The 23,984-nt window shown below is 49.7% G+C and overlaps 7 protein-coding genes across 7 annotated transcripts, besides 2 other annotated features; 5 read left to right on the forward strand and 2 right to left on the reverse strand.

The window, feature by feature from the left end:
• Positions 1-747: 747 nt before the first annotated feature.
• Positions 748-2,321, forward strand: FPSE_06550 (uncharacterized protein; the record flags this gene model as incomplete). Its single annotated transcript, XM_009259668.1, has 4 exons — positions 748-891; positions 947-1,714; positions 1,778-2,109; positions 2,189-2,321. The coding sequence occupies 4 exons, from the start codon at positions 748-750 to the stop codon at positions 2,319-2,321; spliced, it is 1,377 nt and encodes a 458-aa protein (XP_009257943.1).
• Positions 2,322-2,950: 629 nt separating this feature from the next.
• Positions 2,951-3,003: a microsatellite.
• Positions 3,004-3,573: 570 nt separating this feature from the next.
• Positions 3,574-3,599: a microsatellite.
• Positions 3,600-4,178: 579 nt separating this feature from the next.
• FPSE_06551 (uncharacterized protein) lies at positions 4,179-6,320 on the forward strand (the record flags this gene model as incomplete). Its single annotated transcript, XM_009259669.1, has 2 exons — positions 4,179-4,482; positions 4,627-6,320. The coding sequence occupies 2 exons, from the start codon at positions 4,179-4,181 to the stop codon at positions 6,318-6,320; spliced, it is 1,998 nt and encodes a 665-aa protein (XP_009257944.1).
• A 724-nt stretch (positions 6,321-7,044) lies between these two features.
• On the forward strand, positions 7,045-11,076 carry FPSE_06552 (uncharacterized protein; the record flags this gene model as incomplete). Its single annotated transcript, XM_009259670.1, has 2 exons — positions 7,045-7,443; positions 7,492-11,076. 2 exons carry the CDS (start codon positions 7,045-7,047, stop codon positions 11,074-11,076), a joined length of 3,984 nt encoding a protein of 1,327 aa, XP_009257945.1.
• Positions 11,077-11,356: 280 nt separating this feature from the next.
• Positions 11,357-12,175, reverse strand: FPSE_06553 (uncharacterized protein; the record flags this gene model as incomplete). The annotated part of the gene is made up of 1 exon (XM_009259671.1): positions 11,357-12,175. One exon carries the CDS (start codon positions 12,173-12,175, stop codon positions 11,357-11,359), a length of 819 nt encoding a protein of 272 aa, XP_009257946.1.
• A 1,109-nt stretch (positions 12,176-13,284) lies between these two features.
• FPSE_06554 (uncharacterized protein) lies at positions 13,285-14,330 on the reverse strand (the record flags this gene model as incomplete). The annotated part of the gene is made up of 3 exons (XM_009259672.1): positions 13,285-13,674; positions 13,728-14,104; positions 14,165-14,330. 3 exons carry the CDS (start codon positions 14,328-14,330, stop codon positions 13,285-13,287), a joined length of 933 nt encoding a protein of 310 aa, XP_009257947.1.
• A 5,319-nt stretch (positions 14,331-19,649) lies between these two features.
• FPSE_06555 (uncharacterized protein) lies at positions 19,650-20,747 on the forward strand (the record flags this gene model as incomplete). The annotated part of the gene is made up of 1 exon (XM_009259673.1): positions 19,650-20,747. The coding sequence occupies one exon, from the start codon at positions 19,650-19,652 to the stop codon at positions 20,745-20,747; it is 1,098 nt and encodes a 365-aa protein (XP_009257948.1).
• A 714-nt stretch (positions 20,748-21,461) lies between these two features.
• Positions 21,462-23,792, forward strand: FPSE_06556 (uncharacterized protein; the record flags this gene model as incomplete). The annotated part of the gene is made up of 3 exons (XM_009259674.1): positions 21,462-21,554; positions 21,633-22,469; positions 22,521-23,792. 3 exons carry the CDS (start codon positions 21,462-21,464, stop codon positions 23,790-23,792), a joined length of 2,202 nt encoding a protein of 733 aa, XP_009257949.1.
• Between the last annotated feature and the right edge of the window lie 192 nt (positions 23,793-23,984).

Below are 23,984 nucleotides of genomic sequence, written 5' to 3' on the forward strand. Positions count from 1 at the left end.
GAATTTTCTTAAGAGGTATCAATATGGAATATTTACTGTGTTTATATCCTACATTAAAAAATATTGATAAACTACTTCATCATTCCTCTTGAATCCTCTAGCGTTTCATATTCAGAACATTCATCATGAGAACGGTCTAATCCACGTGTTTAGGATCCTCAGACTGTCATGATCTGTGTCTGAAATGGGCACCAAAGATACCTAGTATAGTGAGTTCTTCAACGTATAGTTTCCCGAGCCCAATCATAAATGTAGTATACGATGTAAATTGATTTCGTTAAAGTTGCCAACATCACTTAAATACACAATAGTTGTCGTGTACTGCAGACTAAGGTAGAGTAGTTAGCACAACGCTTTATCTCGCCATAGTTTGAATCTAAAAACGTAGTGACTATACAACAGACCAAGAGACTCAAACATTATATGATAAAAGAAGATTAAGTTTAAATACTATATCACAAAGGGCTCAATCCAAAATCACGACTAGAATGCCGCGGGAAGTAACTACCGGGTAGGCGTCGCTGAATTCTTGCACGTGATCGTCATAGCGCGGACGCGCCTGGTATTGAGAGCTGCTCGTTGGCTCAGCGTCTGTCGCAAATATTTAGAAGCTTTCGCGACACCAACCATCACCATTATACTCAACCACCCCGCAAGAAAAACATCCTCCTACAAGTCGAATCACCGCGCCGATAAAACCGATATAATAATAAACATCAGTCGATCGATTCGACACCCGTCGGCACCATGGTCCAAATCAGCGAGGTCAAGGGCAACAAGCGAGACAACCGCACGGCTGCCCACACTCACATCAAGGGCTTAGGCTTGAAATCCGATGGATATGCAGAGAAGCAGGCGGCTGGTTTTGTTGGCCAAGCAGCCGCGCGCGAGGTAAGGATCGAAACATGCAAATTGGACTAATCAATGCTTACGTATCTGTATCTAGTCCTGTGGTGTTGTGGTGGACTTGATTCGAGCTCAGAAGATGGCCGGCCGAGGTGTTCTGCTCGCGGGAGGTCCTGGAACCGGAAAGACAGCTTTGGCGCTCGCCATCAGCCAAGAGCTGGGCACCAAGATCCCATTCTGCCCTATCGTCGGCAGCGAAATCTACTCGACCGAAGTAAAAAAGACCGAGATGTTAATGGAGAACTTCCGAAGAGCCATTGGCCTCAAGGTCCGAGAGACGAAGGAGGTGTACGAAGGAGAGGTCACAGAACTCACACCTGAGGAGGCTGAAAACCCTCTAGGCGGCTACGGCAAGACCATCAGCACGCTGCTGATCGGACTCAAGAGCGCAAAGGGACAAAAGAAGCTTCGCCTCGACCCTAGTATCTATGAGGCGATCCAGAAGGAGAGAGTCACAGTCGGCGATGTTATCTATATCGAAGCGAACACCGGCGCCTGCAAACGAGTCGGACGATCTGACGCCTATGCTACGGAATTCGATCTCGAGGCGGAGGAGTATGTGCCCATTCCCAAGGGTGAGGTGCACAAGAAGAAGGAAATCGTACAGGATGTTTCGCTGCACGACTTGGACGTGGCCAATTCTCGTCCCCAAGGCGGCCAAGACATTATGAGTATGATGGGCCAGCTGATGAAGCCCAAGATGACGGAGATTACGGACAAGCTGCGTGGCGAGATCAACAAAGTGGTCAGCAAGTACATCGACCAGGGTGTTGCTGAACTTGTGCCTGGTGTTTTGTTTATCGATGAGGTAAGGCTCCCATCCCTCTCGCCTTCAACCTGGAACTGTATAACTAACCAATCTGCTTAACAGGCACACATGCTCGATGTGGAGTGTTTCACTTACCTGAACAGAGCCCTCGAATCGCCCATCGCCCCCATCGTGGTTTTGGCTTCCAACCGGGGAATGTGCACTATCAGAGGCACTGACGACATTGTCGCAGCCCACGGAATCCCCTCTGACTTTCTCGCACGAATGCTCATTATCCCCACAACGCCCTACGAAGCAGATGAAATTAAGCGTATTGTCCGGATACGATCAACAACCGAGGGCGTCTCAGTGTCAGATGCTGCCATTGACAAGATCTCTGAACACGGTGTCCGCATCAGCCTGCGGTATTGTCTGCAGCTCCTAACTCCTTCGAGGTAAGTCCAAGTCTTTATGGCAAAAGGGGAGACCCTGAGCCGAGTTGATCTGAGACATGATGACTGACTGAAGAAACAGCATTCTTGCCAAGGCCAACGGCCGCTCGCAAATCGACGTGCAGGATGTTGCTGAATGTGAGGACCTGTTCCTTGATGCAAGCCGAAGTGCCGCCCTTCTTAGCAGCGAGGCTGGACGAGGATACCTCGCGTAAAATGGAGACGGCCTCGGAGGAAGCTGAATTTTTGGTCTGAAAGGCGCTGGGTGTGGGGGAAGACGTATCATAATTACTATTTTTAAAGGAGGCTACTGGCAGATGGGAAAACACCTGACCTCTAGCTATTGTGTACTTGATAGGGAACCATGGAATACTACTACAGAGGATTGGCGTCGGGCTGGCTCACATTGACAACATCTTTACGAGAATGCCATTTGCAAATCCCTGCCTTAGTTTAGCTCCCTTTGAGCAAGTCTCCCTCCCTTGTATTGTCCGCCCATTATGCTATGCTTTGCTATGCTAATTAAGCCTAGACTCAGATTCTGATTTAAAACAAAGTGACCCTTCCCACAAGCCCTTTGATCTTTCAACACAGGCCAAGGAAGATGCCGGATGGGATTGGGGGACACACCCGCAGCAATCCTGCGTCACCAATCCCATCTCATTTCAGCTACCGTCTTTAAGCCTTGAATTGTTGGTCCGTATTCTGTATCAGGCTAGATACAAGGGGTACATGTCAGTTTGTTCATCACGTGCACCGTACATCATTTCGGAGACGACATTGTCTTTGTTTCAGTCTTGAGCATTCCAGCCCCAAACCAAGACCAGACATAGTCCACATTCCGGCATTGCATAGCATAGCACATCACAAGATAGGATAGCAGACACATCATAGCATTGTTAAGGTTAAAAAGAGGCTGAGTTTAGACAAGGGGTAAGGAAGAGAGTGAGTGCCCGGACCATTCGGGTGGACGGTATTCGCTCACATCATAATGAGAGGATGTGCTTCACATATGAAGACAAAAAGATCAACCAGGGAGAAAAGGGAGGAAAGATGATATATCATGGCAAAGTCCGTGGGTAATGGTTCTCTTTGTGCGTTTCTTGCCTCCCGTTCCGTTTCGTTGGGCCCTATCACATTGGCACTCACACTCACACTCACACGCTCACTTTCTTTCACTCACTAATAGACCCTGTCTCTTTTTTCGTCCTACATTACCAGGTACCGCTCCCGACTGTGGAAAATACCTTGTTCCTTGCTGCCGCTGTATGATTCCTAGTGGATGAGGCTGCGGAGAGTTGCCGACAGATCAAACGCAGGACCAAGCTTTAGTCCAAACAGCAGAGTACCGAAACATGCATGCTTGTTGTACGCCATTCACTCTAATTAATCACGGGCTCATCAGAACGTTTAATTTATTCTGAATTTGGCAGAAGGAACACCGTGGGGGACAGTTTGGTTCAAACGAAGAAAGAAAAAAAGAAAGAAAGAAAAACACGAGTCAACGCAAGAGCAGGACAGCGAGGTGATAAGAAAAGAAACGAAGAGGAGAGGAGTCGAGGCAGATCAAAGAGAGCAAACGATAATGAAAACGCGCCTAATTTCCAAGTTTAGGCCGTGAAAGAAACGCAGAGAAAAGACTGGTGCAGTTTCATTGTTCTCTAGAAGCTACTGAATGGGCTGCCTTTCACACACAAAGAGCTTGGCACAGCACAGACTGTGCTCCCAACACATCCAGAACCGCCTGCCGGCCCATCTTCTTTGAGCTAAAAGAGGGAAAAAAGAAGACGAAATTATCTTCTTGAACAAGGAGCATCATCGTGTCAACCGAGGCCTCTGCCTCATCACTTCTTATAATCTGCCCTCTGCTTGGGGCTATCCATTCGTTATATCAACTCTCGTTTCATCTCGTCTCATTTCATATATCAGCTTTTCTGCTTGCTCGACGACATCACTATACGCCACCAGGGGTACAAGGTCAGCATATCCCCAATCGACAGGTACCTTGCTTGACCTGCTCTCTTCCCGTTAGTTTGTCATATACAGACAGCCAGCCCCCAATGAAAGCAAAAATGACACAGGTCATCTCTTTGGTTACGCCGTCCCAGGCTATGACCCCGGCCCACTCCTCCCCCATGGATTCCGATGACTACGGTAGACCCCGGTTTCGTGCCTTGCCCGATACTCCGGACTCACCTAGTCCTCGCACTTCTGGTCTGAGTAGAAAACGTGCCGCTTCCATCAACACTGTTGATGCAAGCTACGGTCGACTCGAGAGGCTTCAGTTGAGCACGCCTACCAGCATGGCCAGTAGTGAAGGGACAAGAGATATTTGTCTCTGTGCTCCAGTACCAAAGATTCCAAGACCTCGAAATGGTAAGTTGCATCTTTCTTTGTTGAGTTCAAAACATCATCGCGATGTTGATTGTATGGAGTTTGTGGATAGTGGCAGCACCCCTTTCAGACCAGATTTGCTCTGACTACCCATGATTTCCCCTTACTGACACGATGCGTGTGTAGCATTCATACTGTATCGCCAGCATCATCAAGCTCAGGTTGTTGCTCGCAACCCTAACCTTTCTAACCCTGATATCTCAAAGATCATCGGAGAGCAGTGGAAAGACGAGCCCCAAGAAGTCAAAGATAACTGGAAGGGCTTAGCAGACGAAGAAAAGCAACGCCATCAAAGACAGTATCCTGACTATCGCTACCAACCTAGACGTGGAAACAAGGCCCAGGGGCTCAGATCTGGCTCCTTATCAGGAGACGACTCTGGCAGATGCCCCAGGTGTAACCTGCGCTGCATTGTGACTCCCCAAACACCTTCCACCCCATTTCCTACACTGTCAGCACCAGAAGACAAAGCTATTTCGTATCCACACACACCAGGATTTCGAGGTGAGGAAGCAGAGGCGGCTCGCCGTGGAAGTTATGGTAACTTGCCTCTCATGAGACAGCGCCTTCCATTACAGCGACTTGCTTACCGAGACGTGGATGACTATGAGCCTGAGACTCCAGAGATGAAGAGGCGCCGCTTCAACTCAACTGGCGGCTACCACGCTGTGTCCTCACCTGTAGCGCGAACAATGTCGATGGGTGCGACTCATCCACGGCCATATCCTGTTACTCCTCTCCCTGAGCCGCACTTTACTCGATCAAGGCCTGGTCCGATGCCGCCTCCTCCGCGACCTGCAGCTGGAGGACCATGGAGTGACCAAGAGTACCGTGGCCGAAAAGCCTACGATGAGTCTCTACGGCTCCCTCCTCTGCAGACTGCTGGACCGATGTCGCCCACCACATCACCGGACGATGTTCGTCAGTTACAAACCCCAATTACTGGGCTTGGGATCTCCAACCCTCGGGATCCCCAAGCCAGAAGCGTCGAGGCCATGGTTATGTCTATCCCATTCAACCGCAAGCTGGAAGTCCTCTCCAAGATCAACCGCACCACGATTAGACTTGATAGCAAGGACGCAGAGAAGCGAGGTGCCGTGATTGCGATTGAGGGACCAAAGCCGCGACTTTTGAAGCAGATTGCTTCTCTAGTCGAACGAACCCTCTTGCTATCCAACGAAGTTGCACTCAAGACATGGGGTAAGGAGACGGATGGCGAGCTAAGCGCTGCACGACGGGGCTCACAAAGCGAAGAAGAATTACTGGATCCAGATACCCGATTCACAGCATGCTTCGAAACCATGATCCAATGGCACAAAAAGTCACGAGAGATGGTAAAGCATATTGCTGGCCACATAGAGTCACCATCCGGTTCCGAGATAGAGAGGGACTCCGAGTCACCGACAATTTATCGACGTGGCTCTATGGACGAGGACAATGCTCCCAAGAGGGGCCGAGACGATGGCGTAAGGACAAAGACGCCTGTGGCACTGATCAAGGACGGGTTCAGTCTCACCCTTTCAGACGAATTTGCTTGTACAGTGCCTATCTCTGACGCGTACGCACCTGTCGATCACTGGCAATGGATGGCCACACTTTGGCGTGGCACTGTTGACCCTGATCTTGTGGTGTATGTGAAGCCTAGTCTGGAAGAGGAGATTGCGGCTTGTGGATCAGTTGATGTACGGGTCGGGCTTATGATTGTCAGAATCGCTGTGGGCAAGGACATGGATGAGGCCACTGAACGACGTCTAGCTTTTGAAGTGGTTGAGTGGGTGAGAGGAGGCAGCTTCCGCGAGAGTCACGACAAGACAGATTGATTACACCGCGTTGTAAGAGTTATGGTGTTTTGGAGTTGGCCTGGCATGATTTGGAAGGAACATTTATTGCTTAAGGTCGCATTTGGCAACATACAAGAGTACAAAACAGCTTCTTAGGTCGAGAAGGCAGAAGGGAGAACCGACAATTTGCTTTATTTAGTATTACATTCCTCATCATCTCGAGCACAGTACATAGTACTATACATATCTAGGTACCTAGGCAGGGAGGGATTTGGAGTTGGCGGAGTCAATAAACTCAACGTGTTTGATCAAACGGTTTCTAGCGACGATTGTTTACTGAAGCTAAATCTGGAATTCGAGCTAACAACCAACAGAGTTTGAGAATAAAGAAATGTTGTAAAGCTTTGTTCTACAGTTGACGTCTTACAAGTGATGATGATTGAAGTTATTGGCCCCCCCTGTAAGCTGGTGGAGTGAGAGTTCAGCTGCCCCTGCATAAACGGTACGTACCTGGCCGCTAACCGCCGGGAATGATTGTGATTGCCGCCAAAGCAATTTATCCGAAGGTAAACGCGCCCCCGACTTGAGGGACCCGACGCTACGTTCACAGCTAGAGGTAGGTCCCCTCTAATCAATACGCGACTCAGGAGACTCCCATACCGTACATACCAAGAACCAACGGCGAGCTCAACGACATCGCGACGAGAACTCCATATAATAGCGACGTCGGCACGATGCCCCACGATTTCCACAATATATCATAATGCCAGATTTCAAGCCTGGGCAGACTGTCCAGCTCAACGATGGCCGCAAAGCCATTGTCCGCTTCGCTGGAGCTACACACTTTCAGGTCGGCGAGTGGATAGGAGTCGAATTGGAGGATAAATCGGGCAAAAACGATGGCAGTGTTCAGGGAGAGCGCTACTTCGATTGCCCCATGGGCTATGGCATGTTTGTCAAGCCCGTGATGGCTACCATTATAGCGCAAGCCCCAACACCAAAACCACCAGCTCGAAAACCCTCAAGGCCGAGCAGCTACAACCCGGCTTCGGGAAGGGCGTCGAGCGCGGCGGGAGATGCAGGCTTGGGTAGGAGAAAGAGTCTGAATGCACCCAGTCCGAGTCCGGTCCCTAGAGCGGCCCGGCCGACGAGTCTTGCAAGGGTAGGTTCTGCCGTATACTTGTTCAGTTGAATGCTAACATTCGTCAAGTCTCCCACAAAGTCTCCTACGAAGCAACTAAGTGGTGTATCGAGTAATTCCGTCTCTCGAACAGGAACGCCTTCGGGCTCGCGTGCCCCGTCTGTAGGAGCGAAGCCGCGCGCTTCAGTTGGAGGAGGTCGTACACCTATGGGCCCTCCACCACCTATCGCGCGAACAACAAGACAAGTATCTACATCTTCAACGATATCAAGACCTGGAGCAGCGCCGCCAAGAGCCACCAACAGTCGCATGTCGTTGGGAGGACAATCGCGTCCAGGTTCCGCTGCCAGACGACAATCCGTCGATTCCCAAGCACGAAGGGGCTCATCGGATAGGGAGGACGTTATTTCGCCTCCCCCCAATGATAATGGAGACATTCTTTCACCCCAACCCAGAAGCCCAGTCCAGGCAAGAACAAAAGCCCTCGAAAAACTTACAGCAGGACCAGCATCACGACAATCTACACCGCCTACATCACGGAAAGTCTCATCGACTAGCACAGCTGGCGCGGCGCGTCCTACCGCAAGCACGGCGGCAAGTCGAGAAATTGAGGATCTCAAGGCTAAGCTCAAGGTTTTGGAACGCAAGCGAGCTGAAGACCGAGACAAGTTAAAACAACTCGAAACAGTGCAAAATGAGAGGGACAAATTCGAGAGCGTTATACAAAAACTGCAACAAAAGTATCAACCTCAACAACAGGAGAACGCTGAGTTGAAGAAATTGTTGAGAGAAGCGGAAATGCGACTAGAGTCCATCGAAGAGTTTCAGCAAGAGCATGAAAGCATATTAGAACTGGCCACCCTCGATCGCGAAATGGCAGAGGAAACGGCAGAGGTTTTGAGGGCTGAATTAGACGCCCTCAAGGAGAAGGCAGAAGAGATGGAGCTAGAAGTCGAAGTATTGAAGGAAGAGAACGAAGAATACAGCAAGGGAATGACCCCCGAAGACCGAGCGAGCACAGGCTGGTTGCAAATGGAACGAACAAATGAACGATTACGAGAAGCACTGTTACGACTGCGCGACCTTACTCAGGCCTCCGAAGAGGAACTGAGAGACCAAATCTCAGGATTGGAGGATGATATGAAGGAGTTCAACACCATGAAGGGGGAACTTTCCGTCTGCCGAGAGAAACTTGAACAGTCGGAGACTGCGGTTGAAGATCTACGCCAACAACTCGACAATGCACTCGGTGCTGAAGACATGATTGAAGACTTAACAGAGCGAAACATGAGCATGTCCGAGCAGATTGAAGAGCTGAAGGCTGTCATTGACGATCTTGAAAGCCTGAAGGAAATCAACGATGAGCTGGAGATTAACCACGTCCAGAACGAGAAGGAGATGCAGGAAGAAATGGATTTCAAGGACAGTGTCATTGCTGAGCAGGCTCGACGAGCTGGCCAGCAAGAAGAGGCACTGGAAGATATGGAGTACACTCTTTCACGATTCCGGGAGTTGGTCACGAGTCTGCAGAGCGACTTGGATGATATGAGAGCCTCACAGGCTGTCACCGAGGGCGAGTCGGAGAAGCTCAACGACCGATCTCGCGCTATGATGGATCTCAACATGAAGCTGCAAATCTCAGCATCCAAGGCCCAAGTCAAGACAATTGATCTTGAGCTTCGACGATTGGAAGCTCAGGAAGCTGAGCAGCACTTGGAGATTCTGAAGCTCTTCCTTCCTGACACTTACAAGGAGGACCAGGATTCCGTCCTTTCTCTACTTCGCTTCCGCCGTGTGGCCTTCAAGGCGAACCTCCTCAACAGCTTCATCCGAGAACGACTCAACGGACAGCCCCACCCCGGACACGAGGATGATGTATTCGCTGGTTGCGATGCTTCAGACAAGCTCGTCTGGGTTTCCAACATGTGTGATCGCTTTGTCAACGACATGACACACTGCACTATTGAGCAGTTCTCTAAGTACCAGAACGCTTTGCACGAACTCGAGCCCGTTGAGCGAGCCCTCAACGTTTGGATCGATGGCTTGCGTCGGGATGACCTGAAGGAGAAGACATGCGCCGATGAGCTCCACCGCACTATCGCCCTTCTGTCTCATCTTGGAGAGGTGCATATCTCAAACAGCCTGGCCAACTATGCGGATGATGTCCACATGAAGGCCAACATCATGCAGAGCCATCTTGACTCTGCAGCCGTTACCTTCAACACCCTTCGAGGTCTTGTCCAACGTGTGGTTCCTGCAGAAGGCGACGATGAGGAGCTTGCTCAGCACTTTTCCAAGAAGTCTGAGGCAGTTATCACAAACACCCGAGGTGCCAAGGTCATCGCTGCCAAGGCTGTACGGGCTCTCCAGGACTTGAGAACACGATCTCTGTCTTTGTTGCCTGACACTAATGAGGCATTCGATGAATGCTGTGAAGCAACCCAGGAGCTTGCTGATCTGGCACGACAAATCGGACTTGGCCTCCACAATCTATTCCACGCTGACGAAAGCCGAAATGAGCCCTTCACATATGTTGAGGTTCAGTCTTCTGTTCACAAGACCGTTCTCGCGGTGTGCACCTCAAGCGAGTCCGACATCTTCTCCACCTACCTGTCCAAGCTGCGGGATGTTACCACCCAAATCTCAGATCTGGCATCACTCGCCACTGACCTTGACCAAGTTCAAGAATTTGACGTTGCTACTGCTCCCTGGCGACTGCGGTCTCATGAGCTCAAGGCTCTCAAGACCATCCCCGTTGACGCCGAAGAGGAACTCCGTCGCATTAAGGAGGAACACAGCGAGGCTCGTCGCACGATCGCCCAGCGTGATGAGCACCTCAGCACTGCTGTTCTCAAGATCGAGACCCTCGAGTCCAGAATGCGTGACGCTCAGGCCAACATCGACCGCATTGCCAAGCTACAGGAAGAGCTTGAAGCTTCCGGCCAAGAAATTGGAGGCCTCAAGGAGGATATCGAGAAGCAAGACCGTGAGCTTAAGAACCTCGAATCAGAGCGCGACAAGTGGAAGAAGATTGCCAGTGACAGCCGTGCTTACGCTGATGGTGCCGATGCTGCCGGTGCTAAGGCTGGCCAAGAACGCGCTGTTGCCACAGCACGCGAGATGGATGCCCTCAAGAAGGACATTGAGAGTCTCCAATCGGCAGTCCGATACTTGCGTGAAGATAACCGCCGTGCCCGCACATCAGAGCAGCACAAGTACGAGTGGCTGGCTGAGCCGCTCAAGAAGCCTACTTCTGTCACTGAGCAGCGCCGAAACATGATCGCCACCGAAGGCAAGGATGTGCTCGGCGAGCTTGTCAAGATGGCATCCTCAGCATCGGTGTACGACTTCTCCACCCTGCCTAAAGACAAGCTTGCTTGGAAGCCTACTCGATCAACACCGCAGTACCATGCTGCCAAGCAGATGGAAGACTATGCTGCTTGGGGAGCCTGGCAGGAGTCGGTCCTCAAGAAGGCCCATGTCCTCCAGGGCCAGGCGGCCAATGCCGAGAGGAGAAAGAAGGCACCCACGGCAGCTCGTCTACATATCAAGCTGCCTGGTGCTAATGGAAAGATGGTCCCCGGATCAGGACGCGAGGTCCAGATCGTGGGTTCTTCTGAGTGGGAGGCTCTGCAGGGCCGTTTGGCTGTATGATTGATCATAGAATTACTACATACCCCTTTTGTTGGTGAATTTATTGGTTTCAATGATTTTTTTTAATGGATATTCTACGTATCAGAGCGAACGAATAGCAAATCCACATATTAGCAAGTTTTGTCAAATCATTTCCCAGAAAAAGGGATCTTTTTCAGTTGAATTCTTGAATCATTTCGTCTTTTTGTTCATATGTGATCATGCTGGATCCCTGGGTATCTCTAACGTCCCAGACCATAGCATCCTTCCCCCCGTTCTACATGCCGTAAATGTTGTTCTCTCATGCCTTTCCTTTACCCTTCTTATCCTTCTTCTTCTTGCCACCACCACTGCTCTCTTCACCACCGCCGCCACCTGCTTGCGCACCCATGAGAGCCGACATGGGATCTCCGCCGCCCTGCATCTCCTTCATCATATCCTTGAACAGGTTCTCCGAAACACCACCGCCTGTCATGGCAGCGCTCAGGTACGGCACCAGCTCGCCCATCTTCCATCCTCGCGGCGCAGCAGGCTTGGGGTAGGGCTTTCCAGGCTCGGGCTGCAGTTGGCCACCGATACGGACACGCAGACCGGGGCTGTCTTCGGTCGTGGGGTTGTCGCGCAGATGCTCGGCGACAAGGCGGTACAGGTGGTGCTTGTTCTTGACGGGGTGGCCGGACGACTTCTTTAGACCGACCTTGACACGGCCGGGGTTGGCCCAGTCCTTGGGATGCACCTTTTCGGGCTCAAACAGCGTCTGGAGTCGTAGTCGCGAGCAGGCATTTGCGATCTCCCGCGCAAGAGGGTCCTTGACAGCCAATTCAGCGCTCACACGACGACCCTCGGCGCGAGACCGCGAGGCGTCAAAGTAGACGGGGTAAAGGCACTGGAAATCGGCGTAGGCAGAGCGATCGGCCGAGGCAGGCATGGTGCCTCCGACGGGAGCATCGGCGGGTACGATGGCGGGTTCCTGGTGAGGAGGAGCGGGAGCTTTTATGGGGGCGGACGAGGGTTCGACGCGGCGCATGATATCGGAGTCGGCAAAGTCATCGATGTCAGCCTCGGCTGGGTCAGAGTCGAAGTCGCTGTCCGAGACCTCTTCTATTCTTGGGTGGGACATTTTTGCGGTTTTGATGGAGGAGGGGTAAGAGGTGAGAGGAAGATTCGATCAAGGTACTGTGATGTACACGGCGATGGCTTCGTATGCGATGAAAGCCAGGCCCCCTTATGAAACAAGAATTGAGGTCAAGGGACTCGTGTTGGTGATGGTCGAGGTGAGGTAGAGAGAGATATGGGGTACAAGTGGGACGTGGAAGGTGGCACTTTGATGAAGTCGAGAATGGATGTGGGATGAGCCTCAATGTGGGGTAACTTGCAGTCAAATAAAGTGGCCTGCAGTTAAGACGCAACTATAAGATTTGACTGACACTCCTTTAATAAAAGAAATAATATTAGAAAAGCATAGCGAAGCTTTACTAGATATTTTGCAGATGCTCTAGTCTCGATATTTGAGAGAACTGACAGAGGTTACTCTACGCCTCTTCAGAAGTATCATTTTCCTATAACTACAACAGCTCGTCGACAGTTTACACACACTTCGCTATCCCATTTATTTATTATTAGTTCTTTTACATGATTAAAGTAAGAGTGTTCATTCAGCATTGTGCAAAGGCTACCAAGCCAAGTGTGGAGAATCATATTCGTTTCCAGCGAGTGTATTCGACGGTTGTCTACTATTAACAAAATATAGGCCAAGGAAACGGGAAAAAAATGGACGGCCAGAGAACAAAAAAGACAAAGGACAACAAAGTCTATACCTTCCACCCGCTAAATCCCAGTGAAGCAAGATTCCCGTGATTATCGCCCCTAGCAGCTAATAAGGTTCCTCCACATCGTTGTGAGGACGCCGCTTCTCCCAATACTTTTACCCAGTAAGTCTCCTTCCCTCCGGAGTCAGAGTCTTTGAAAACCGCACCTCTTACGCCGAGCCATGCAGTATAGGAGGAATCCGTATAATGCCCACCCCAAGTATACCCTAGTAATTGCCCCTCTGTTAAGGAACAAGTTGAAAAAGACCGTACAGACAAGCTATAAATAAGATGTCTCCTAGTCACACGTATCGATAGTTGGTAAGGTCTGGAGTAGAACCCGCAGACAAAAATAGAGGTCTTACCACTCGAACCGTTCCCGAATTAGATCGGATTTAATGGACGCATGAGCTCGTCCAACTTAAGCCTTCTTCGGCTTGGGGCGAGGAAGACCCTGTTCCCGGCGAGTCTTTAAATCAATCTCGGCCAGACCTTGGCTGGCGTTGTAAAGCTGAACGCAGTTGATGAGCTGCTTCATGAACATAAAAGGGAAGCTGATACCAGCAATGATCCATGGCACTGTGGAGTCCATCTTGTTGGCACGAGCAAGCTCGAGAGCAGCGGGGCTGAAGGGATCGGGGAAGATCTGAGCGAGGATCGAGGTGTTGACTTGGGCACCAGCTTGGAGTTCGGCACCGACAATCTCGATAGGCTTAATGAGGTATGGCGAGACGAGGGGAGACGAAAAGCAGAGAAGATAGAGTGCAATGAAGAAGAGCTCATTGAGGGCGCAAAGAGCAAAGAGAACACCCTGGTGACGGTTAGCAAATGATAATTGAGTGTAACGGTTTTAGTGGTACATACCTTGTTGGTGTAGTAGAGGCGAAGAAGCCAGTTCTTGCTCTCATCAATGCTCTTGTGGCTGGCATTGCTACCCGAAACTACAAGAGTGGCATACATGTGCATGTAGTGGCTGGCGAGGTCGAGAGCAATCAAGCCCTGGAAAACAATAGCCCATCGAGGGAAAGCTGAGGAAAGGAAGACGATGAGACAAGCTGTGGTACAGCGATCGGTGACCATGTCGAGGACGGCGCCGAAGCGGGTCGATTGCTCGTAGATACGCGCGGCGTAGCCATCGAGGGCATCGAGAAGGCATGACACACTGTAAAGGAAGGAACAAGTGCGAGGGTGGAGGGGCATGTAGTATAGAGACGCGATGGCGAGGACGATGCGCGCATATCCTAGACACTGTTTGTTAGCATTTTTGACACGATTTCCTGGGGTAGTTGAGCTTATCATACCAATAATGTTGGGGTAGAAGAGGAAGATGTTCTCGCGAGGGGTATCGTCCGAAACATCCGCAGCGCGATGGGCAACGCCATTGCCGTTGGATCTAACTTCTGGCTCGGACTCAGAAGAAGAGGCATTCGAGGCCTTTCCAGCCTGTCGACGAGTTCGTGGGCTCATTGTGAAGGCGAGGGTTGTTTGTATTAATTAAGTTTCTGATTCAATCAAGTTGTCGCGATACCAAAGTGGTGTGGCTTATCATGTATCGTCCGTCTGGTCTGGGTCTGGATCTGGATCGAGATAACGGCAGATTCTGCGAAAGGGGCAGGGATCAGGCGCTGTTGAAGCTGCAGTCAAGTCGAGTACCAGGTAGTCGGCGTCGGGGAATGGAAGGGGTGACAAAGAAGAGGGTTTCTCAAATCCAGAACCGTTGATGTCGAAAAGGAGTGGATGTGAAGGAGGAGGTGGGAAAAAAAGAGAAACCTGTAATAGGGAGCTTCACGTTGTGGATAAAGCAAAGTGTTAAGTTAATTACATCGAGTGTGATGACGGCAGAAGGCAGGTAAGCTTAGGTAGGCGCAAGTCAGGTTTAGAGGCTCCCTTTCCCTTTTCTTTGGACGAGATGCTCCCGCCAAGTCAATTACAGGGGGGTTCTCGGTAGCTTCGGACACGCTACACGGCCCGTTGAGAGCTTGGCTGTGTGTTAATTAGCGGACGAGACGTGTCATTTAACTGCTGTATCACGACCAAGAGCTGCTCAAATTGACACCAGTCCCCTGAAATGATATCCGCTCATGGCAAATTGTCAGCATCCATATCCTGGGAAATGGAAAGAGGGATGAACCCCACTTTCCAAGACAGGTTTCCTTGCAAATCTACCAAAGAACAACTCCCAAGATGTATGATCTACCTCTGGCAATTCCAAAATTCAAGTCTATTGTAATGTCGGGTATCTGCCAGAGAAGGAAGCCAACCTCGGCTTGAGAAATTGGCAGCACATGCTCTAGTGGTGCGTATCATGACTCCGATTACCAATAAACAAGATCTCCATTTTACGTGGCTAGCCCTGACATCCTAGGGGAGAGTAATAACCCAGAACAGACAATAAAGAGCTAATCATCTGGTAGGAGATGCGTTAGCGGCCAACCAACCATGACAGGCACCTAGGAAAGGTTAAGGTTATCATGACAGCTCGACCATGGTATAGCATACTACAGCACGGACTACAGTGTAATGACATGCCACAGCAGTCAGACAATGACAAAACCAAAGCCGAGGCATGTTTGAGCTGCTTAATCCCGTACGAGAATCGTATAGCCCTGTGTCAAGGCGAGGCAGGTTTGAGGAAGGGTTTCATCGAATGTTACCCATACGTATCTTTGCATATAAATGGGCCATGATGTGGCAGCAGGGATAGTCTCAGTGCAGCTGTGTAAGTTGACAACAGGTATTTTGTATGAGACGACTTGGCCAATTTCAAGACAAAAAATTGCAGCATATTAAGGACTGTTACTATCTCAGTTTCGATATGCATTTCTGTTTCTTGAGTGCACCATGAACAGTCGGAAGCAGACTCTGAAACAACAGCTGACAGCAAACAATATAACTGATTGCCAATGCAGTTCTGGCTGGACGTCGACCTCGCTTATGTTCAACCAAGGCTCAGCTGCATATCATTGCCTAGAATCAGCCATTGTAACCTGGCTTCTTTTCTGAGTAAATCGTGTACGCTGTGCTTCACGATAACACGTCATGGCTGGCACAGGTGAACCCTATAAGAAGCCACTCCCATAGTTCTGTGGTTCAGTGAGAATACCATTCTCCAGATCTAGCCCCCGTTGCCCACGACTGGTTGTCGACAATGACATGCCAAGCAATATGGCCTATCTGTTAAGCCGAAAACTCAATGCACACTGCATATTGCCTGATTGTGGCGGTAGGCTAGCATTTAGCCTGCAAGACTTTTAAGCTTCAAAATAGTCAAGATAGTCGCCGGCAATTGATGTGAATCCGACATGTCACTGCAGTCCCCTGCTGAGGGGAGCTGGTTGGACAAGAGTGTTTATGATATCAGATAGATGACTTGGCTCGCATCGTCAAACTCTAAAAAAGCTTCAGTTGGAGTCAGTGGTGTCGTTTCATGGCAGAAACTGGCAGCTGCAAATATTTCAATGATACTCTGTACTCCGCAGATTTCGGAAGGCTGTCCGATGCAGTCAATAAAGTTGTTCGAATATGATCTGTACGGGAGTGCCGGAGAGTGGAGAGGGTCCTGCGGCATAACCGAGACGCCAAACGAGTTAGTAGGCAGATGAGACCCTTGCTTTTGCTTTTTGGGTTTCTGTTCTTGGCCAAATGGCTTTGAGTGCCTGCGTTCAGGTGTGATGTAGCAGCAAGGGTTCACTTACATACATAGTATGTTTCGTTTGTAATTGCCTCAGGCATGACGGAAGTCCGAGAATCCGTTTAGTGAAGAAGGTCAGTAATTTACCAGAGTCTGTGTGACAGACAGTAGGCATTCCTCGAATTGCCAGTTTATTCACAAATCCGTGACTTTGACTTGGCGGTTCCCTTCAACGCCTGATGGAACGTTCAGAACCCAAGAGCTTGGTCTAACAGGGTCCCCCGGATGTAGACCGGACCACAGGGTACAAGCAGGGAATGAATACCATGTAGCTACTCAGAACTCTGTACTTGGTGGTCGTCCTCTGTACATGATTTCCAAAACTTAATACCAAATTATTTCTCAGTAAAGAACCCAGGACCCTGGCGACGATCCGGGACGGTCAAAAGTAAGAACCCGAGCTTGATCTTGAGCTTGATGCAGTTGCTAGTGAATCTGAGGGGAGGGAGGCAGAGCTGGCAGTCGTCACCTGTTTAATATTACTAGGAGCTCTTAGCAAAAGCCATCAATGGCGCCATGGTTTTATAAAACTGCTGTTCACCGATATATGGGTAGTGGTAGTTGTGAGAAACGGTGGTGCCTTGCATAGGTAGTCAAGTCTGGTCACGGCACTATTATCTCATTGCCGATTGATCCGTTACAGGATAAAAGTTCCCGACTAATATGTGATGCAACATGTTTTGCGATTCTATCCACTGACCCGTACGCTAGGTACCTAGGTAAGTATGTCATTGTCACGGGTCAGTCAATGTGCTACTTACCTGCCTACCAGTCGGATGCTTACCAGACGGGCACTCAGTTGAACTTGAGATACATGTATACAACAGGCACTAAACCCAACGACATGCCCTCTCGTGTTGTCCCGTCTCTCTTGTCCCCAACTCTGCCGTCTCGTCGTTGCAACGGCTTGGCCACGAGCCGACTCCAGATAGCGCATTTCGAGACAGTCAGCCTGCTGTAAATTCATGCGTGTAGACTCAGTGGATCTGTGCTGCAATTATGTCAGTTGTCATACTTGATTGCTTGCCTCGTTAGCTCAGCTCGCCTTTCCTCCGGGCTGCAGCGTCTGCTGATAATCCGCGGACACGGATGTTTGTGGCAATAGTTTGAATGCCGTGTAACAAAGCTAGGTGATCACTTGTAATAATTGCTTATCAACACAGCGTTGTAGCAGACCCAAAGTTCCTTGAGCTCGGCAGCTGGCTGAGTCCGCCTTTGTGGATATGGGAGTGGGAATGGGCCCGTTGCAAGCAGAACGCCAACATTCACCTGCGCCTATCTGGGTTCCGATGGTGAGAGAAGGCTAGTGAAGTTGGTAGTCTACATAGTACTCTGTAGTGCCGTGCCATATCCGTTCTGGCATTAAAAGCGTGCCTCTGGGCTGAAGCCGAACAGATCATTTAAGCCCATGTTAGCAATGATCATCTCGATTTTTGGTCTGATCCCTGATCGCCGTGCTTAGGTGCAGCTAAAAGCCAAGACCTCGGCACTGCCCAAGTCTCGATAGCAACGTTGATATATTAGGACAAGCAACATCAAAATCGTCCGATTCTGTTGACCCAAGCTTTTAGGCAGTTTGTCATTGTCCGAATGGGCTTCTCAGCTCTGCCCTTTTAGTGTACCCCACGACGCCCACGTCACTGTCACTACTGGTAGTAAAATGGATCTATGGGGCTTAGACATTGCGAAAACAGATTGGAGGCCTTATTAGGGCTACCTAGGGGGAGAACAATTCAATTCCCGCTGGCCTTGAACCAATCAATGTTTCCTAGAGAGAGACAGTCTGTGCTGTTCGTGTGCCGGTCTTTCGATGCTGGCTTGGCTGAGACGAGTGTCGAGAGGGTAGATATGCTTACAGCGTGGATCGATACACAATGTGGTGGTGTCAAGTAAACATATCGGATCAATTCCGATGTGTTTCTTAATAAAGCACATATTTACTGTTTAAGTCGGTTGACTTGGTTAGTGGGCTGTTTATCATCAACGCCCTGTACTGCATCTAATAGCACCTGCAGCACGTCTTAGTAGCATCGAATTTGCACTACAGTAGGTCATGTTCAACACTCCAAGATTGTCATCTATTTCATGCTCCGAATATCGGCCAAGACGGGTAGAATCAGTCAGCATCAAGCTTTCGCCTCTTTCCTCCTCAGTACGCCGTCACAAATTATCCATGTCAGTTTCTCATATATGCGGTGTGTTTGCCCTATGTAGCTTGTAGCGTACTGTGTCTACCAACGTAAAAAAAAACAAAAAACAATACAATAGTCTAGGCCTCGCCCTCTCTTCTCTTCTCATCTCTTGCCCTGGATTTAAGCCTCGAGTCTTAAATACCTTAGCTTCTTTCTACCTAGTACGGTAGTAGGCTTTTCGCTTGCAAAGGAAGCTAAACTATTTGTTATACACACCTCGGCAGCCACTAAAGGTCCCTGTCGTCGACTACATATCTTGCCCTGTCCCAATCAATCTCAGGGCCCCTGCCTGCAGTAGCCTCGTCCTGTCCTGTCCCTGTCGGTTGTCGCCTCACAGAGACGGTCGGTCGGTTTGCAACTTGTGGATCGTCACTTTTCACTTTTTTACCTGGACCTGGACCTGGACCTGGACTGGACCTTCCCTGACCCAAGTAACAGTATCCGTATCCCCTTCCCTCTCGCCAAACGCTTACCGGTACTTGACCTTTCTCACCTCCTCTTCCGCCTCTTTCTTTTATTTATTCATCTCTTGTACTCTTCTCCTCTCTCTCAGAGTATCGTTCGTTCTCTACACCATCAGTCACATACTCATCCACCATCCTCCTTTACACCGGAAGACAAAACCCCGTCAAGACCCATTCGGGCTAAGCTAATAGGATCTTCACCCCTCGTTCCTACTCGAGGCTCTTGGCTCCGTTTTTTCAATTTTCCCCGGCTTCCCCTCCATCAAACCGCCACTTGCGCCAGCTCATCTATTAAGAAACTCTGTGCGGATTGATCGAGAACGAATATCGAGACAGCGGATTTTTTGCGGTTTCGAAGTCTACATACTACCTGCCATATCATCACCATAGTGCAGTCATCTTTCATATCCGTCTGATTTGTCTGTCAAACTTCAGCACCATGTCGTCGCATCCGTCCCTCAAGGCGACCTTCGCCAGTCGAGCTGAGACAGTCTCTCATCCTCTTAGCCGACATCTCTACAAGCTTATGGACCTCAAGGCCTCGAACCTTTGCCTCAGCGCCGATGTCGCAACCGCTCGCGAGCTCCTCTACTTCGCTGACAAGATCGGCCCCTCTATCGTCGTCCTCAAGACTCATTATGATATGGTGGCTGGCTGGGATTTCGACCCCCGAACTGGAACTGGCGCCAAGCTCGCATCGCTAGCCCGCAAGCACGGTTTCCTCATCTTTGAGGATCGCAAGTTTGGCGATATTGGCAACACGGTCGAGCTGCAATACACCAGCGGTGCCGCACGCATTATCGAGTGGGCACACATCGTCAACGTGAACATGGTTCCTGGAAAGGCTTCTGTTACGTCTTTGGCCCACGCCGCCAACCGATGGCTGGAACGATACCATTATGAGGTCAAAACATCCATCAGCATTGGAACCCCTACGGCCAGCCAGCTGGACGAGGACAGTGAGCGCTCAGATGGCGAGAACCAAAAGAATGCGCCTGAAATCGGCCGCGACAACGGACGCAAAGGCAGTATCGTCTCTACTACTACGGTCACCCAGCAGTACGAGTCAGCCGATTCACCACGCCTCGTCAAGACGATTCCCGAGGGCGACGAGACAGTATTCCCCGGCATTGACGAGGCACCTATCGAGAGAGGTCTGCTCATCCTAGCACAAATGTCAAGCGAGGGCAACTTCATGAACAAGGAATACACACAAGCTTGTGTAGAGGCTGCGCGGGAACACAAGAGCTTTGTTATGGGTTTTATTTCACAGGAGTGTCTCAACACACAACCTGATGATGATTTCATTCACATGACCCCAGGCTGCCAATTGCCTCCTGAGGGCGCGGATGAGAACGAGGCTATCAAGGGAGATGGCAAGGGCCAGCAGTACAACACACCGCAGAAGATCATTGGTATTGCAGGAGCTGATATTGCCATTGTCGGACGTGGAATTATCAAGGCGGGCGACCCTGAGGAGGAGGCTGAGCGATACCGATCCGCAGCATGGAAGGCTTACACAGAACGCGTTCGCTGAGGGACGGTTCTGTGTAAAAGTCGGGTTGGCCTTGTCATTTTTTCTTTTTTGGCGCGGTAGACATGCTGGACTGGAGTTATTGAGACATCAAGCGGGGATCTGACATGAAGGCAGTACCATTATCATGACTGCGTGGGAGCAGCCATGGAAGTAACTCACCCACAACAACAATAAGAATATGATCCCTGATTTCGGGACATCATAAGCACTAGGCTTCCGTCCAACTGCATAAGCCTGGTTTCAACTCGTCGCCCACATCAATGATACCCGGGCATCATGATTCTATGAGATTCGGTTTTAAATAAGACACGACGTATAGCATTTGAGCTTTGAAACCTTTCAACAGCGCCACCTGTATCAACAATGATTCAACGTGCTTGATTATTCCATTTAGCATGCATAACCTCCTTCTTCAATGTCGCCGATCATTTCAAGAGGCACAGACATGAAGGCGTGGCAGGGCTGAAAGCCAGATTAGGTAGTCCAGACTGGCGATATGTAACCCCGCCATAGCAAGCGATCCAATTCCTTGAAAGCTCGGACTTAAGAGAACCGAAAGCTGACCTTTGACTTTTAAGACCTTGATCGATATCACATACCTTCTCATGTTAATAAACATAGAATTTCAATCTTTTTATAGTCTGGTCTTGATCTATACGCTACTGATATCCTCTACGGGCTCTTAATTATCTCCAGACTATTTACGGGACCATCATGACAGCACCCGAAACCGACGATGGTCCTCGTCTGAAGAAGAGAAGACGAATTGTCATATCGTGCACTGAATGTCATCGAAGAAAGCAGCGAGTTCGTAGTCTTCCTGATCTCCCTAAACCAAACTATTCAACTCAGAAAGAAGACCTCGAAACTAACTGACTTATACAGTGTGATCGTGAATTTCCATGTGGGAATTGCAAGTCTCGAAACAAAGAGTCATCGTGCGTTTATGAGACAGGCGCCCCAACAGCTAAGCACAACCAACATAGCCAACACAACCTTCAAACCACAGGAAATTCGCCGGCTCTATCATCAGGTTTAGTCAAGAAGACTGAGCCTTCACCGTCTGGATCTAGCGACTCCCTTGACAACGGGCCCAATGAGCCTTTGTCGTCCAAGGCTGCCGATTGGGGATACGCCCATAACGGCGCATCTACTATGGGTATCCTTAAACGCATCGAAACACTCACCGACGGCGAAGAGAGCTCTGCAGCTTTGCATGCAAAGTCTCTGGATGCAACCGCTGGATCGCCCGGCAAAGAGCTTGCCTTGAGGGAGAAGTACAAGGCCATCATTCGCCAATTGCCTGCCAGAGATTACATTGACAAACTGGTGGAAATGTATCTGCAAAGCTTCAATTGGCAGTACTATGCTATCGATCCCGACATATTATATGCTCAGCTGCAAGAATGGAATTCGCTACCATTCTCAGCCCTCTCAGACGTAGGTCCTCGAGGGTTGAACCCTGAGCTGCAAGCATTTCCAGCCCTCGTCTTTCAGATCATCGCAACTGCACTACTCCTCCTACCAGAGCGAACAGATCCAATATTCGACTCGCTCAAATTTGCTGGCGGTATGAGCTTTGAGGATCTGGCTATTGAATACAGCGAGTCGGGACAGGCGATTGTTGATCTTTTGGGGAAGAAGCACCTTTCGCTGGCAACAGTTCAAGCACAATTTCTCCGGGCGTCATTTCACAAGTTTACAGCCAAGGTGACTGATGCAGTGAGTAGCACTAGGAAGTTTTTCAAGAAAAGCGACTAAAGTATTGAACAGTGGCATACCATATCTGTAGCGATTCGTGACGCCCAAGACCTGGGAATGCATCGCGACAGCTTGGATCCCAAAGCTGCAGATTCAAGTGTGGAAGGCATCTTGGAAAACCAATGGCTGATACAGAGGAGACGAAGAATTTATATACTACTTGCCATCTGGGACTTGAATTGCGCCATGATTCTCGGACGCCCGGGAACGGTTGACTGGAATCAGACTCTTCCTACACCTCCAGTCGATGCGCCTATACCGCAGAACCGTAACAAAACACCAGTTATTCCTCGAGGAGAAGACGATCACCCTACGCCTGTGACCCGACTCCTGTGGAACTATCAGCTTTGTGAGCCCTTGCGGGCTATCCAGAATCTCGAAGTCCGGGGCTCATATCCCTTGGATTCCGACAAGATTGATCAAATTCACCAGAGTATACAGGATCTGGACAAGGCGATACCATCTTACTTCCGTATGGACAATCCAGACACACGATGGGATCACCTCCCTGAAGCACAATGGTACACAGAAAACAGATACTATTTTGCAAGCTTGCATGAGTTCAGCAAAATGGCTCTGCATCGACCGTTCATCTTTAACCGTGCCAAGAGCAGGGCAGAAGTTATCCACGCAAGTCTCAAAACGCTCGAAGTTCAGAAACTGACGTTTGAAGGACTGCCGCAAGACTCGTGGAGGAATTTTATGCTCTTCTTTGCAAGTTTCGATGCAATTGTGCTGCTCGCATCTGTATATATCCTTTTCCCTCGAGAGCATGCAGAGTACACGGACAAGACTATGGAGCATTTTCAGTGGACAATTGAACGCTTTTCTGCGATTCAGGAGCGCAATCCGCTGGCCAAGTCCGCCCAAGGCGTGCTTAGAGCCATTGTTGCCCGGTTCAGAAAAGCCATGTCGAAGGCCCGAGGTGGTTCACTGCCATCCATGACTGAAGGTTCTACAACTGAGTCAAGCAAGACAGCTACGTGTTCTACTCCGGGTAGCTCAACCTTAGGAAGTGGCGACTTTTCGGGACTGGTGACTACGGACTCGACGTGGATAGATGAGATGAACATGATGGCGCCTTTCTTTCCAACTGGTGATCTGGTTTATAATGACCTTACGGCGGGTCCAGATCTAGAGACGCTTTCTTTGCCATTGGCAGATAGCCAGGGAGATGATTCAATGTGGCAGTTTGGAGGCGGATGGGGAGATGATACTGTTTGGCAAGTACTCAATCAGTTTCCAGCTGGAACAGAGACTGGTGCCCCCAATTTTGGTTTATAGTTTATGAGATCTCGGGATAAATACTAACAACCTTTCTCTATGCCTTTCTTTTTGTGTATGGTGGTTGAGTTTGTTCACAATATCTGGATATAATTGGTAGGATAGCTTTGCCTCGACTGGCCAACAGAGGATAGTTTTCGAGGACAAGCTAAAATACACAAAAGCAAACTCCCGTTCGTACTCGGATGCAAA

This window comes from Fusarium pseudograminearum, chromosome 3, assembly GCF_000303195.2.
Source record: "Fusarium pseudograminearum CS3096 chromosome 3, whole genome shotgun sequence".
In the NCBI taxonomy this organism is placed as follows: Eukaryota; Fungi; Ascomycota; class Sordariomycetes; order Hypocreales; family Nectriaceae; genus Fusarium; species Fusarium pseudograminearum.